The sequence below is a fragment of the Ursus arctos genome, unplaced genomic scaffold, assembly GCF_023065955.2.
Source record: "Ursus arctos isolate Adak ecotype North America unplaced genomic scaffold, UrsArc2.0 scaffold_15, whole genome shotgun sequence".
In the NCBI taxonomy this organism is placed as follows: domain Eukaryota; kingdom Metazoa; phylum Chordata; class Mammalia; order Carnivora; family Ursidae; genus Ursus; species Ursus arctos.
This window is the reverse complement of record NW_026622819.1, coordinates 31,567,018-31,582,570: the sequence shown is the minus strand read 5'-3', so window position 1 is coordinate 31,582,570 and position 15,553 is coordinate 31,567,018. Positions and strand designations below refer to the sequence as shown.

Below are 15,553 nucleotides of genomic sequence, written 5' to 3'. Positions count from 1 at the left end.
CGTCTGTCTCTTCTTCCTTCTGAAGCATTTTCCCCAGCCTCCCGGGAAATTCTGTGTTGCCACATGATTGAGCTCTAACTATTGAAATGGGAACAGAAGTTGATAGAGGCCACTGTGAAAGCTGGTGCACAGAAATCTCCCGAAATGATCTCTCTCTTCTCCATCTAATAGCTCAGTGTCAACCCCAAGAGGAAGCCAGAAACCGTCCTCATCCCTTAGGGGAAAGCACTATTGGACTTTACATGAGTGAGAAACACACTTCTTTTGTGTTAAGCGACCAAGATTTGGGTCTTTCTCTCCTGTAGCAGAAGCATCACCTTCACTCACGCAGTGTGGACTCACAGAAGCTAAGGGACGAGACTGTTCCAAAAACGAAGGAGTGTAGTCAGCGGTGTCAAATGACTGCTGAAAAATTCAAGCAAATTAGGTACTGAAAAGAGTCTCTTAGATTTAGCAACATACAGGTCTCGAGTGACCTGCATGTCTCACTCTTTGCAACTGAAGATTTTTAGGATAAATGTAAACATATCTCTGATCTTAATGGTGGTGGTTGTTTTAAGGCATCTACTCACTCATAAATCAATTCAACTGTCTTGACAAATTCTGTGTATAAGTGTTTTAAATGTCATTTTTCAGTCAAATAAGACTTCTGCGATTGGTTGCACAATTGGATTTTGATTTATTGACTTGGTCCTTAGTCTTCAATGGACTGAGTGGATTATTTAATTCTCTTGACTCAATTTGGATGAAGAAACAGAGGCTATCCACAAAGTGTCTGAGCAAAACTTGGGATCTATAATAACCAATCAATCAATGGTTGTTTTGCTCGGCTGAAATAATTACACATATTGTGAAATCTCTGAATTTTCTAAGTCAGTGATTAAAGCTAAATTTTATGTATGTATAAAAGACATAGGTCTTTGTTACAAAGTAGAGGCCTAGAACCCCACATTGACTATTCTAATTCAGTAAGTAGATCTTGGCACCAAGAATTCACATTTTTGTTAACAAGTACTTCAGGTGATTGTGATAGGCACGGACCTCAGCTCACACTTTGCTCAACACTGATCTGCATCTACTGGGATGCTTTCAAATCCAAATTTGTTCTCAAAAGAGGAGCTATCACTAAGCCTCAGGTACTTGGCACCAGAAAGAAAATTTGAAAAAGAAAAAAAAAAAAACCAGAAGAACATTTTCGTTACAAAAGAATGAAAAGTAGAATTATAAAAAGCAATGTCACACTTTTTCTTTATAAATTTATAGGCATTATCTTCTCCATTTTTATACATTCTTGCCTTGTTGTGAAATTTCAAATAAAATGGTAATTCAGTGATGAAATTTGCTCCTTTCAGAGCCCCAGAATGCAATTCGCAGGAGACGCCGTGAGCTCCTATAGTACTCCGTTGCATTATGAACTCGTTATGAAAACAAGAAGGGTGTTTACTAATCTTCAGACAGCACAGAAAGGCAGCTGAGGATAATATCACCTATTACATTCTGCTAGTGACTGAAGCCCGTGCCTTAGGCAGCTTACACAATGCCTGTTTACCATTAAAATTTCATTTACTCTCATTAAATCAATTTCTGAAAGAATTTCTCTATAAGCGGCAATTTCATATGTAGAAAAGTAAGCAACTGAGCCTTTTAAAAGCTTGTGTGCAAGAGGTTTATGGGGTCTCCATTTTCCGTGTCTATTCTGATTTTGTGCTGACCTCTCAGAGGAAGGAAGGAGGGAAGGAGAGAGGGAAGGAGGGAAGGAAGGAGGGAAGGAGGGAGGGAAGGAAGGAGGGAAGGAGGGAAGGAAGGAAAATGGGAAGTTGCACTTAATCAGCTCCTCCCAGAGTAACCAGGGCACTAACTGTAGTCCATTGCACACAGCATGGCATTGCTTCATGTGGAATATCTATTGACAACTTGATTAAATGCTTGAAAAGAGTAATATGTACCTCACTGAGTTAAAGGGGAAATTGGATCTGTATATTAACATACGTGGAAAAGCCTGAAAGCCGGTTCTCATCAAGTAAGGTTATACGCTACCTGTGTATAATAGCCTCATTCTAACAGAATCTGATTTCCCAGCAAACTCACCTTTGGAGACAGCCCTCCCACTGGTATAACTTAAAGAATAGGACCTCTGGACCTCTCCCTCCTACCCCACCCGGATGCGTAGCCACTTGGAACACTCAATATTCCGCTCTCCATTGATTCTCTCTGGATGTCAGTTTCCTCCTTCGTAAAGACAGGATTGTAATAGAACCAACCTCATTAAGTTTGAGAATTAAATGAGATAATGCAAGTAAAATGCGTAGAAAATGTCTGGTGTTTTATAAGTCTTACACAAATGTTGTTCCAGAAAAATACTAGCACAGGTGTTTCTGCCATACGACCGTACATACGCGTTTTTCACTTCCTGCAAAAATCACACACTAAACCTAACAGCTCTCATTGGATAAAACAGGGTTAGGGGCAGATCCTCAAAAGCCATGGCACTTTTTAATGAGGTGCTAACAAAAATGATAAGAATCCTGAGGATACTAAGATGGAGCTAAATCCCCAAGAGCTTTGCCCTGAAAATCTGTCAGCCTGCCCTTTGATGTCTCAAAGCCTGGAACTCAGGCTTCCCCTGGGGAGATACCGGTCTTTAGCAGCAGTCACTTTGATACAGGACAGCTCCATCCAAACTAAAAGTATGACTCAGAAGTTTGTGGGGTTTTTGTAGTTTTGTTTTTTGTTGTTGTCTTGTTTTAATACCTGGGAAAATACCTTCCCACGTTATCAACTTCGCATTTACAGTTTCTTCGGGTAGTTTAGCCTAGTGGACAATATAGCAGGGACTTCAGGCTACTAAGCCAGCCCCTTTCTTCAACTGAAGGAAGATATTTAGAGACTTTCCAGCTTTTTTTTTTTTCAAACTCTTCAAATACCATCAAAGTTTTGTTTTATTTAACTGTGAAAAAGCTTACATGGTGGATCGCTTCAGACAGCGAACACACTGGGAAAAACCATGTTTGGTCCAATTTGTTTTCTGTGCTGTGCTGATATCACTCCCCTAATTACCAATTGCATATGAGTTGATTTGCATTTTAAAACACATGTTGCAGCAGAACAGACTGCAGATGTGATAAAAAGAAATCCAGAGGATTTGAGAACTGAGCTATAATAAACAGGGCCTTAGCGATGCAACGCCCCAGCATTCTTTTCAAAAGTGACTTGAGTCCAATTATTAAGGGCTAGAAACGCTGATCTTGTTAGAAGTCTGGAATAGGGTGAGCATCGGTGCACCCTGGCGGTGAGCAAAGACCATCAGGCTTGATGAATTTGGCTACTACATTAACCAGAGAAGGCAGCTCTACTGTTTAAACTCCGTTTCTATCTCAGCCAGTAGTAAACAGACAACTAAAACTCAGCTCTGAGCTTTCTCACAGGACGTTCTTTGGTTGGTGGTTTTTTCCCTTCCTTTGGTCATTACGCATTGCCTATTTTTTTCTTTTCTCATTTCTCCTTCAGAACAGGTGGAAAGTAAGTCTACTGTTGTGCTAAAAGCAAGAGCTGTTTTCCTGAAAGCCTGGAGGAGCTAGCTGCTTTGAGGGGAGTACTGGGAATGTGCCATTACAACAAGCAGCGTCCTCCAACGCCGCGGACCCGCTTACACTATGGACGCTCCTACGAACTGCTCGACACACCCGCTCTCCGGCGCTTTGTTAGGAGACAGCATCACCAGACAAAAGAGAAACCACAAACCGTTGTGGTTAAGGTGTCAGCTGCAGTGCCAGCAACAAGACGACGAGCCTTGTGATGTCGCCGCCGTTTGTTCTGTATCCACGTGGCGCATAATCACATTCTAAAGAGCCCAGTGGTAGAGAACTCACAATACAAAACCTAGCTCATTTACCCCATCTCTTCGTGGCCCCAGGTGACCCAAGTTCCTTTAAAAGGTGAAGTTTTCTGAAGTCCTGCATCCAGTCTTTGAATATATGAACAGTAATTAAGCGAAGTGGGGACTTGCTAAGTGGTACACTGAGGAAGTCAGTGGAACATTAGCAACGGGGGTTGTGATCATTAATGAAAGAGAAGGCAGCAGATCTCAGAAGAATGCAGAGTTGGATTCTTCCCCAAATTAGGAGAAATATGAAATATGTTTTGAATTCCCTCATCCTTGCGGCCGTCTCCCCCGGTCCCACTGGCTGATAGGATAAGTCATCAGTGTCTGTCATATTTCATTCACCTTGTTTTACACACTCTGTCATCTCAGAACTCCTAATGAGATGTCTAGACTCTGGCCACATGGCCTCTGAGACCGCATTCTTTCTGAGGTCAATAAAATCCAATGGATAAAACCAGGTTCTCACGTGGCTGACATGTCTACCACGTTTGGCCTAACTGTGCAATCCCACGCCCTCCTCTCAGAAATGATCTACCCGTGGCTATTTTCATGGGTCTCTATCTCTCTCTCACTCTCGATTTCATTCTGACTGCCTGCATCTTCATTTCTGCTTCTTTCAGTAGGACAGCTCCATTTTCTCGCCCACAGACTCTGTAAGTCCTGTAGCATTGCTGATGCCTGAGACATTTACTTGCTTGTGGCTCTGGCTTGCCAGGAGGTCAGAGTTGACCCCATGTCTACATAGCTCTTGGATCCAGGGTACGCTCCTTGTGATCAGGCAGAGTCTCCAATCATACCTCTTAAGGCAAATGTCTGAGATAGAGAATTTGCTTGATTACAGTCAAACCAAAGGATGAACTGACTTTGGGCCGGGTGTACGTCTCTGGTCTAATCAGTTGTGGGTGGCGGTGGTCATGCTCCCCACCCAGTAAGTCTCACAGGGAGCCCTGGGTGAAGGCCAATTGACTGTGAGTTCATGGCATAAGAGTTCTTCACTCTGTGCCCCCCACTCCATCTCTATCCATTTTTTATCTTTTGTTAGTCCCCTGCCCTCCCCCATCAGTCCTTTGCTACGTCCACAACAGAAATTTTGCCATTTTTGCCTTATTTTCCTCCCTTTGCAAATGTCATTCTCTCTGCCTGAAATGTCCTTTACCATTTCTTTGTCTGCAATTTTTTTTTCCTTGTCTGAAAAATTTATCTTTTAGCATCCAACTTCACGTTCTCTGGAACTTTCATCCTACTTCGTAGGCACTGCTGCTCATCTCTGAGTTCCCATTCTCCTTCATGCTTACTGCCATTTTAGCACTTTCTCTACCCTGGGGCCCTGTTTAGTAGTGCGCTTGTCTCCCCTGACTGAATGCTTGCCCTTTGAGGTACAGTTCTTCCTCTTAGTCTTCATGGTTTCTTCACCAGCGCTTAGGATCATGTGAGGAAAGCAGTAGGGATTCAGGAAAGGTTTCCCGAAGGAATCCATACATAAGTGAGTAAGGTACTTGAAGTGAATGTGGAAATAATAAATCAGAGATTAGTAAAAGGGAAAAAAAGGAAATGAGGGTACTCATTTTACAAATGACAGTCATTCTCTCTCATGCTTCTTGTCAAACACATACACCTGTGCTACGCCAGGCAGATTTTTACTGTTTCAATTGATTTTTCTATAAAAAGTAGAACTACATTTATGGGGAAAGAAATTGATGCTATAGCTTATATACCATGGATCCCATTAAAATGAACTTCTTTGCTGTAAAATAAACTGTAGCTTTTCTTAACGTTGACATGCTGGGGAAATTCTTACCATAGCAAAACTTCAAATTGCTCGGTACTATTAAATCTTTCTAACCTGTGTTAATCTGGGGTAAGAGTAGGAGGTAAGAAAAGAGTTTCATTTATAGAAAATGTAGAACTATATAACTTTTAAACAAAGAATTCAGTTACTTATCACTGCAAATAAATGACCCCAAGATTAAGTGGCCTAAAACAACAGTCTTTTATTATATCTTAAATTTTATTAGCCACAAATTCAAGTAGGACTCAACTGTGTGATTCTTCTGTTTCATGGGTTATCCACTGTGGTCACTTCGTGATAGTTAGCTGGACGGTTCAAGACTGCTCTCTCACACATCTGGTGACTGGAAGGGGACGCGGAAAGACTGGGCACAGCTGGGCTCCTCTTCTCTCTCTGTCGTCGCAGGACCTTTTCAGCACTGAAGCTGAACTTTATGTATGACAGCTACAGGCTCCAAGAGACCAAGGCAAACACCATCATCATCCTAAAGATCGGGACCAGAACTGACGGAATGTCACTCTCGCTGTGCTCCTTCGGTCAAAACAGTAACAGGCTAGGCTAGATTCAAGGGTGTGGAGAAATAGATTTCATCCTTTGATGACATGTCATACAGGCAAAGAAGAAATAAAGGTGATTGTCAAGGATAACCACAGAAATAGAACTTTATTACTTTTTTTTATCATGTCGTATTATCTTTAATTAAGTATAAAGACTTCTAATTATGTCATCTAGAGACCATTTCACCCACTGCTGTTTGGCTGTCAGTCTCTTGTCTCTCTCTTCAGCAATGGTGAGGCAGATACCCTTTCCACGGGGAAGAGAAGTCCACTGCTGCCTTTGCCAATAAAAAAAAATGTTGGAGAGTTGGGTGGCAAAGCTGTTGCCATTGGCATCTTCCACATGAACTTCATCAAAAGAACCAGGGTGTCTCTCTCTGCTGATGATCACACCAATTCTTTCCAGGTTAGCACGTCTGCTTATCAGATTACCAGTATCAAACTTGATGAAATCAGTGATCTTTCCAATCTCCAAATCAGTCTGAATGGTGTCATTCACCTGGGTGAGGGGATCAGGACAGTGGACGGTGGGAGCATCATGGATCACCAGATGAGAGATTCCTTTTGTCCCCACAAAGTTCTTTCTCACTTTGCACAACTTATACTTGGCCTCCTCAGTGATAATCCAATGAACAGCAAAGCAACCCTTGGTGTCATCAATCAGATAGAAATTCTCTCCAGTCTTGTCAGTGCTGATGACGTCCATAAAACCAGCAGTGTAGGTTGATAAGTTCTGGTAAGTTTGGGCCTTGCCATCAATCTTAATAAAACACTGCATACAGATCTTTACTTCAACCCCTGTTAGGGCATACCTAAGTCTATTCCTTAGGAAAATGATGAGATGAAGACACACTCTCAGCTTATGGGGACCAGCAGATGGGTGAGGGGCAAACACACTGGTCAGTTTATCCAGCATCTATGTTTTGGAGCTGCCGCACACTTCAGATGCTTCTTGGGACCACAAACCATGGCTACTCTAAGCACAAAAAGATAACATTATTACTTTTGAGAAGATATGGTAATTTGATTCAAGTTTAAATCAATTGATGAATAGCTATTGGATATTTATTATGTGTCTTGTTCTCCCTTTAATTTTATTTGGCCTACCTTAAAGTCCTTAAAAGACCTGTTTTCATGGAAAAGATACCATTGCCAATGATACTTTTTGAAAAAAAAAAAAAAACTTTCTCAATTTGGTCTTAAAAGAGAACCAGCCCTCCCTGGATTGGGTCTCAGAAGAGGCAGAAGCTCCAACCTAGCTCCCTGTGGGAGTTCAGGAAGCTTAGCTGACCTTTTCAGAGTTCCTGGTTCTTTATCTGCAAAATTTATTTCATTAATCTTTATTTAGTGTCTACTCTCTATCTGTACTGGTCTAAGTACTGATGATACAAAGAAACACAAGACTATTTCCTCAAAGAATGCACAAGGAAAGGGGCACATTCACAAATAATTATGATGCAGTTTTGTAACAGTTGGTACTGACTGCTAAGATCTCTTTCATATCTAAAGCCACGTGACCCTATGAGTTTTAATTAACTTACAGATAATTTATATGTGAATGAGCATCTTTGAAGAATTTATTGTCTTAAGGACTTAAAATATGTGTCTGTGCAATTTGTTTACATTTTTAAATTGTAATTAACTGCATTTTAATCTCTTCTTACAGAGTCATAAGACTCTAAGGCTGAAAGTGGTTAGGAATACATCCATTCCAATCCCTTCTTCTATAGACAAGGAATCTGGGAAACAGAGAGCCTAAGGGACTTGTCTTCCATCACACAGCTTGTCATTGGCAAAGGCAGGCCAGGCCAACACGCTCCACACTTCACGGACCTGCTTGCCTATAAAGACATTTTAGTCCAGCATCTCTCCCCCGACTGAGGTGCTAAATTCCAGAGCCCTGTCCCATTTATTGCATTTTGTTTATCTTCTGCAGAACTCTTGTGCTGTTTCAATAAAAACAACTTTAATCTGTCTACTTCACAACTTTCAGAAATTATATAGTGATATGTTGACACATACCTCTTTGGCCATGGAGGAAAGTTGAACTAGAGAAACACTAAGACATACTGGTACGAGTTCTATTTCCATTTGCTCTACGATTCTCAATTGGAGTAAGCTTAAAAAACACAATTGTTCACAAAGACAAAAATTTCTTCATTACTCAAACCATGGTATCATCCTAATTTTTTCATGACTTATAATGAACAAGACATGTTCTAGAGACATGGTTTTCTTTCTCTGAGCTGTCTGGAAGAAGCACAGATTTCTAGAATATTGGCACTACAAGGGATCTTAAAATACTTCTAAGTCAAAAGAAAAAAATCCTTCTAAGTGAATCTCCACATTTTATAGATGGGAAAGATGAAGCCAAGGAGTCAACAGCCTTTTCAAGGTCCCAGACGGCCTTACCCAAACTAAACCAGAGTCTAGCGTTCTGATTCCCAGCTCAGTGCCCATGTCTAAACGCAAGAGATTTGCTGAAATACTCTCAGAAAATTGTATTCTCATTTTTGATGAATGCAAGGATGGAATTCAAGCTGTTCTCCAAAAAGAAGTGTTAATGTTTGCTATACGTCAGAGAAAAGCTCCAAAATCTCTCCTGCCCTCTCATTCACAAAGACATTTTCCCCTCAAGCAGTTCAAATGGTCTACATAGAGATGCCCTGGATAATCAGTAAATATTCAATTTGTCTTAACGAAAGTCACACAAAAGGAACAAGACTTCCATGTTTGCCCAGGTGATTTTTGTTGGTAGCAAAATGGTTTGCTATGGCATGCCTTGAGCCATTGTTTTCTGCCCACAGATGTTTTCTTCAAAATTTCCCAAGTTAAGGAAACATCTGTGTAGACGCACTATAAACTAGAGCAGAAACGAGCAGGAGACAGCCACCCCTCACAGCAGCGCTGAGTGCATTGTTGCTGGGTAGTGATGCATCCATCTTTCTGCTGTTTCTCTTCTGTTAGCCCCAAAGACCATCAAATCTTCCTAAGTTTCCTTCATCTCTGTTCACACTCCCCTCTATATACCTACTCCTTATCTTACTGTGGTCTTTCTTGTGTTTTCTTTTTTGTAGGTATTGGTCCAAATCTATTTGAAGACAGAGCAATGTTCAAGCACACAAGCATTTATGTCACAGAAACAAATCATCTGAGGGAAAGAATGGATATTTCACTTTTATTCTTTATGTATTGATGTTATACACACATAGCTTGACTCCAGCTGGACTTTGAGTTGAATAGGAAGCCTTTAGTTTATTTTAAAAATAGGCCCCCACTGAGTAGGCTCACCTCTTTTGACCTAATTATGAAGAAAACTCCTAGACCTTTCAAAAATTTTCTTATTCTGACTCCCAGACAGAACTGATATTGGATTAATTCTGACCTTTGGGGCACAAACCCCTGAGGCTATTCAGTTACTCTTTTCAGTGGGATTTGCTGTTATTTTCCTCTGGTTCTAATGTAGCTTAAAGTCATGTTTTTAAGACAGCTTTTTAAAAATTAGAGCGGAAGCAAAAAGCTAGCCTCAAGGCAAAGGCAAACAGTCCAGACTCATCCCTTTGGCAGGCTGAGAAATCTCCATTTGGTTGTGGCAGCAAGCCTAATGAGAAGAAAGCCGTTCATTAAATAAACAAAACATTGCAGTTTGGTCAGAGGAGGGACATAGGTGGCCGCACATCAGCCAACTCCCGGCCGTTTCCAGGACAGAATTACACACTTTGTAAAGAGTTGGTTTTGTCTAACCTACTGCAGACACTTCCAGAGAAAGAACTTCAGAGTGTATGCTTAGGAATCGTCGAGCTTCTCCTATACTTTGGCTTCATCTCAGAGGCTAACGTTAACTGTAGTGTCTTGGTTGCATCCCTTCCACATGAGGAGAGACTAAAAGAATGATCTCAATGTCCAGGCTTTAGGAGATACATAGCCTAGAGCAGTCCTCTTGGCTCTTTGCTTAGATGACTTCACTTGCTGGCTCCTATACCCTTGGTGTCTCATGACCTACCCTGGGAAATTGGGACCACCCCACTCGGGGTCCTGTCTTCTCTCCACTGCACTAGTCGTGGGGAGCTGTATGATGAAAAAAGCCCTGAGTGCTGTTCTTTCTCTGTTATCTGGTCTCTAGCACAGCTGTGCTACCTCACTGGAACCTGGCCTAATGGTTTTATGCAGTCAGATAATTATTCACAGGACTTATCTTCATTGAGCACATGCTGGGGAGAAAAATAATAGCAGGATACAGGAAACATTATCTGCCTCAGATTCAAAATTGGCTTCCAATGACTTGATTCTGGTTTATGTTATGAGAGGGAAATGAATAGTCTTCCTGTTGTCACTATGAATGTTTTTGCTGAGTCCCTACCCCATAACTTCACAAGCATACGTTAGAAAACACAGGTGTTTCATGCTGTTTTCCAGTGATGGGGATGAATAATAGAACCATCTATATTGCCTCTTTTGGTCCTTGTTGGGAGCAATGGCATGCTTTTGTGCCACGATATTGGAGGAGGGGAGTCCCGTCTGTATTTGACCTTATGTGTTGTGGTTTCAGACGACCTTTGCTAAACATAGGAATATATCCTGGAAATGGGACGTACTGACCCCTAATGAGCACTGTAACAAGTTTGATTAAGATTAGGTAGCTTGGAGTAAAAAAAAAAAAAAAAAAATCAGGTAGCTTGAATCCAAAGCCATAAAGAGAGGCAAGATTTCGATAGAGGAGAAAATTAAGAAAGATTTCTTAGAAGTTGTAGGTCGTAAAATAAGGACACAATACTCTAAGGATCTATCACGCAAGATCTGGATCCCCAGGCAACACTTAGAGAGAAACAGCTGGGAGATCCTGGAGGAGCGGAGCCACGGGTAAAGTTGGGAGGGATGACAGTGATGAGAAATTAGACAAGACAGCGCCAAAGGCAAACCTTGAGGGAAGCTCACCCTTGATTTGAGTGTGAACTTGGAGGAATTCGTATGACCTTAAAACGAGTAAATATTGTTCCGATATATTACCTCAGATTTGTATTTAGACTTTTAAAAAAGTCAAATCATCTTAAAACAGCAAACATCTTGCAGCCAACTTAAAGTTTTGATTCATCCTTCTCAAATGAAACAGTGGGACTACTGGCCTGTACGTTACCAGCGCGCTGTCACTTGTTCTGTTGGTCCTGCCAGAACAACCGGTACTTCCGTGGTCACTGCGGGGGAGGTAACTCCATGAAACCGCCTTCGCTCCACAGCTCCTTTTCCAGCGAGGTCACTTTACTCCCTCGCTAATGACTCCATGCTTCAATTCAACCCCAATTACAAGAACAAAAACCACACTGACTTACATACTCGAACATTTCATATTCCAATAACATTCTTCCTTAGGTTGTGGCCAAGATGAAAACACTTTAGCCAAAATGACTTGAAAGATAAAATGTGTTATTTTACCTCCTGATCCATGGGTAAAGAATCAAGGACATCAGAGGAATATACTTCCATTTGAAGGAATGCTTTTCAGACAGTGGGCATAACTAATTCGGTTTACGTTTACACCTTCTACTGGGCATCCAAACATATTACCTGGTTAAGTCTTTTCACAATACTGTAAGGCCTGTTTTCAGAGTGACTCCAAACAGCAATGACGTATGAGGTTCAGTCATGACCAAATGGGTCACAATATACAGAGAAGTAAAATTTCTAATAATATCCATTGTCCTAAATCAAAGAATGTCTTCCAACTTTTTGGTGATTACCAAGAACGGGAACATAAAAACTGAATTTCATCCGCAAATTGGCAAATGAGTTATATGGGCCCTATCCAGCAGCATGCATGGTCTTTAAAATGGCTTTTTAATTCATCCCAGGAAACTCAAACTTCCTGTTTGCTATGTGTGTGCTCGGAAGTCCTCCAAGAGAGTGAAAGAGTAATAGAATAGAGGCCCTTCCTGAGGAGAAAGGCTGCAGGAAGCAGAATGTGGAACAAATGGAAAGGCAAATTGGATTCTGGTGGTGAAGGCCTTCCTGATTTTCACACCACAGAACAAACCTGGGCTCCTGCTCCATTTCAAATTACTTCAAGCAGCTTCCCATCTTGGGGTGGGAGCGTAGACTATAAATTCTCTGTTTGCTGTGAATCTAGCTCTCTTCATTTTCTGTCTGTAATTTCTTCCTCCTCCCTGTCCACCTTAGTTCTTCAATTCCAGTTTTGTGAAATACACTTTGGGAAAAGTGGAATCTGAGAGAAAGGAAGGACAAGAGAAGAAAGAAAGAAAAAAAAGAAAGGAAAAGAGAGAGGAAGGAAGGAAGAAAAAAGGAGGGAGGGAGGGAGGGAAGGAAGGGAGAGAAGAAGGAAGGAAGAAGGAAGGAAGGAAGGAAGGAAGGAAGGAAAAAGTGGAATCTGCTTGCTCAGTTATCATATATTGACAGGACTTCCCCCCCCCCACCCGGTTGTTTTTCTTGCCCACAAAGAACATGTCTTGCTTGTTACAGGCGTTAGTATGTTTCATTCAGTTGAATTTCTGTATTACCAAAGTCAAAAATAGAATTTGAAAAGTATTTTGAAAGCAGGAAAAGTCACCCTTTCTGGTGTAGTGATATTGCTATTTTTAAAAATCTCATTAAAAATGAAATAAAAGGTCCTGAAACTAATACAACACTGTATGTTAACTACACTGGAATTAAAAATTAAAAATTTAATTAAGAAAAGAAATAACAGATTTAATGATTTTTGGACTGGTAAGCGAGCATTAAACAATTCTTTTTTTTTTTTTTTTTTTTTTTTTTTTTTTTAAGTAGGCTCCACACTGGGTGGGGCAGGGCTTGAACTCACCACCCTGAGAGTTCTGCCCCAGCCAGTGTGGAGCCTACATTAAAAACACTGAGAACTAGAGTGGGACCCTTAAGCAACCAAGCCACCCAGGCACCCTGAGCATCAAACAGCTTTTAAGCTACTGTTTTTTACCATTTGAAAGGTTTTAATTGTAAGATAGATTGTAACTATTCAGACGCAACTCCAATGTTCTTTTCTGAATTCATGATCGTTAAAAATAGAAGTAAAAAGTTATTTCATGTTTAATTTGTATTTGTTGAAAACAGAAGTAAAAATGGTAGACAGAAAACAGAACAACAGAGTTGTGCCTCTGTCTGTATTGCCAAAGGTGCTGTGGGTGCTCTGACTTGTTCCCCTGGTCCAGAGGGACCCAGGGCTGATATAGACCCTCCCCTCCCCCTGCATGGAAGATTCACCTCTGCCCAGGTTTTCCTCACACCCTGTCCTGGAAGGAGAAGGCTGGTGGGGGCTGCTGGGGGGCCGGAATCACACACACAGACAAAACCTGGGCTGGATCTGGCCCATCAAGAGGGACTCGTGTCTTGTTCTCAGTCCTCCTTCCTAATTCTGCTGCTTCTGCTTTAATCACATTTAAAAAGAAAAAAAAAGTTTTAAGAAACTTACGTTGCAGGATTGGGGTGTTCTTGTCTCACGGAGTCAAAGAATGAATCTCGTGGACACAAAATGATGAAGTGAAGTAAAAGTTTATTAAGTGAAGGTGAGAACAGAAAGGAAAGAAAAAGCTCTCTAGACTGAGAAGGGTCCCGAATAGGTTGCCACCGAGGGCTTTCAGTGGCCGGCCGTGATTTACTGAGAAGTGATGGGGGAACTTAAATCCTGCTGACCTCTTTCCCACTGATAGTACTATGTTTACTGTTTCTTTGAAGTTTGGTAATTTTTAGTGGTCCAGCTGCAACTGTCATAGAGAAATCTGGTCTCTGACGTTGAAGACATATCTCTGGTTTTGAACGCCTCAGCATTTCTGCACATCTGGGATTTCTGTGAGCCTGGTCACCGTGCCTCCTGCGTGAGCCTCGTCCCGGGGGAGTCAGGGGCCTCCTAACTCTCCCTGCCTGGACCTTAACCCCTTCCCTACTCACCAGCCAGCACCTGTGGGCAGAAAGAGTATACTGGGATTGTGAGGAGTGACTGACTGTATCCTTTTTAACTAGTGGGGGTGAGGGATAGCGCGAGTTTCCAAGGAATCTGGGGACAAGGTTTTGGGACCCTGAGGGGCCAGCTGCTGCCAAGATAAGGTTACTTTTTAAACATAAAGGCACTAAGGCAGCCACAGTTCCTTGAAGAGGGTCACGCTCTGTATGTTTCAGGTATCTTTCAGTGGGCTGCCCCCCTAAGGAGATTTTAATTTAAGCTACATTTCTTTTGCCTTTGTTTCCCACGTCACTTAAACACGGAGACATTTTACCCAGGTTTAGAGTTTATAGAGATTTCTCGCTAAAATATATGTGAGTCTCTCTTAATTTTATCTTCAACTTAACATATATTAAGTTTTATTTTTTATTTTGTTTTTTTGGGGGTTGTATGTGTGTGTGTGTGTTGTTTTTTGTTTTTGAGAAAGAACATGTGCACGGGGGAGGGGTGGGGAGGAGCCGAGGGAGAAGAGAGAACTTCAAGCAGGCTCCAGGCCCAGCGTGAGGCCCTCCCAGGGCTCCATCTCATGACCCTGAGATCTTGACCAGAGCTGAAATCAAGAGCCCAATGCTTAACCAACTGAACCACCCAGGCGCCCCATTTTAAATTTTATTTTGAAGGCGAGTCTTAAAAACTAGGCTGTTTTTGAAGAGAAGTGCATCTCGCCTAACCATTTCAGGCCGGATTGAGATTCCTGATGAGAACCCATGAGGAACGCGAAGTTTCTTGCGGCTTGGCTGTTGAGCTGAAGTATGTGCTCAATTTCTTGAAGTATTTCTTCAAGTCATAGGTAAATGGTAAGTTCTCCACTTTTTTATTATTCTCTTTCCTGTATTGGTGGGCATCCCTATGAGGTTTGTGTTTCTCAGAATGGCTGGTTAAAAAAAAAAATTCTAGATTTAAATGGATCAAGTCAGTAACCAAGTGTTATAGACTATGTTTTATAGTACATCCGCACATAGCGTCCTTTCTAATACGAGCTGGCTGTGAGACAAGGTCTTACATGAGGGGAGTGGAGATTTTATTTATGCATTTGGGAAGGCAAAACTTCTCGTAGTATCTTGTCATTACTAACTGAAGTGCAATCTTGTTGTCAAATCTAACTTGTTAATATTTTCATTTGTTCACTCCGCTTCCCCTTATTCATGCTGTTCATCTTTAGGACTGGTGTTCGAGACTAGAGAAGCTGTGGAGGGGGGTCGTTTTGCGGTAGTGAACAATTCTGGGTTTACTGAAAGAGGAATTCTGAAAGTACTGATTAAGAGGTTTGATGTCATTATGTTTGTAGGCCAGTTTATCAGTATCCTTTTCCTGCAGAAAATTATGTAACCAAGTCACAAAGCTGTTGTGTGTGTGTGTGT

At 41.5% G+C, this 15,553-nt stretch overlaps 1 protein-coding gene across 1 annotated transcript; it reads right to left on the bottom strand.

Moving 5' to 3' along the window:
* Window positions 1-6,371: 6,371 nt before the first annotated feature.
* On the bottom strand, window positions 6,372-7,198 carry LOC113260750 (40S ribosomal protein S4-like). Its single transcript, XM_026506605.3, is given in 2 exon segments — window positions 6,372-7,147; window positions 7,150-7,198. Coding segments are annotated over 2 exon segments (825 nt in total).
* Between the last annotated feature and the right edge of the window lie 8,355 nt (window positions 7,199-15,553).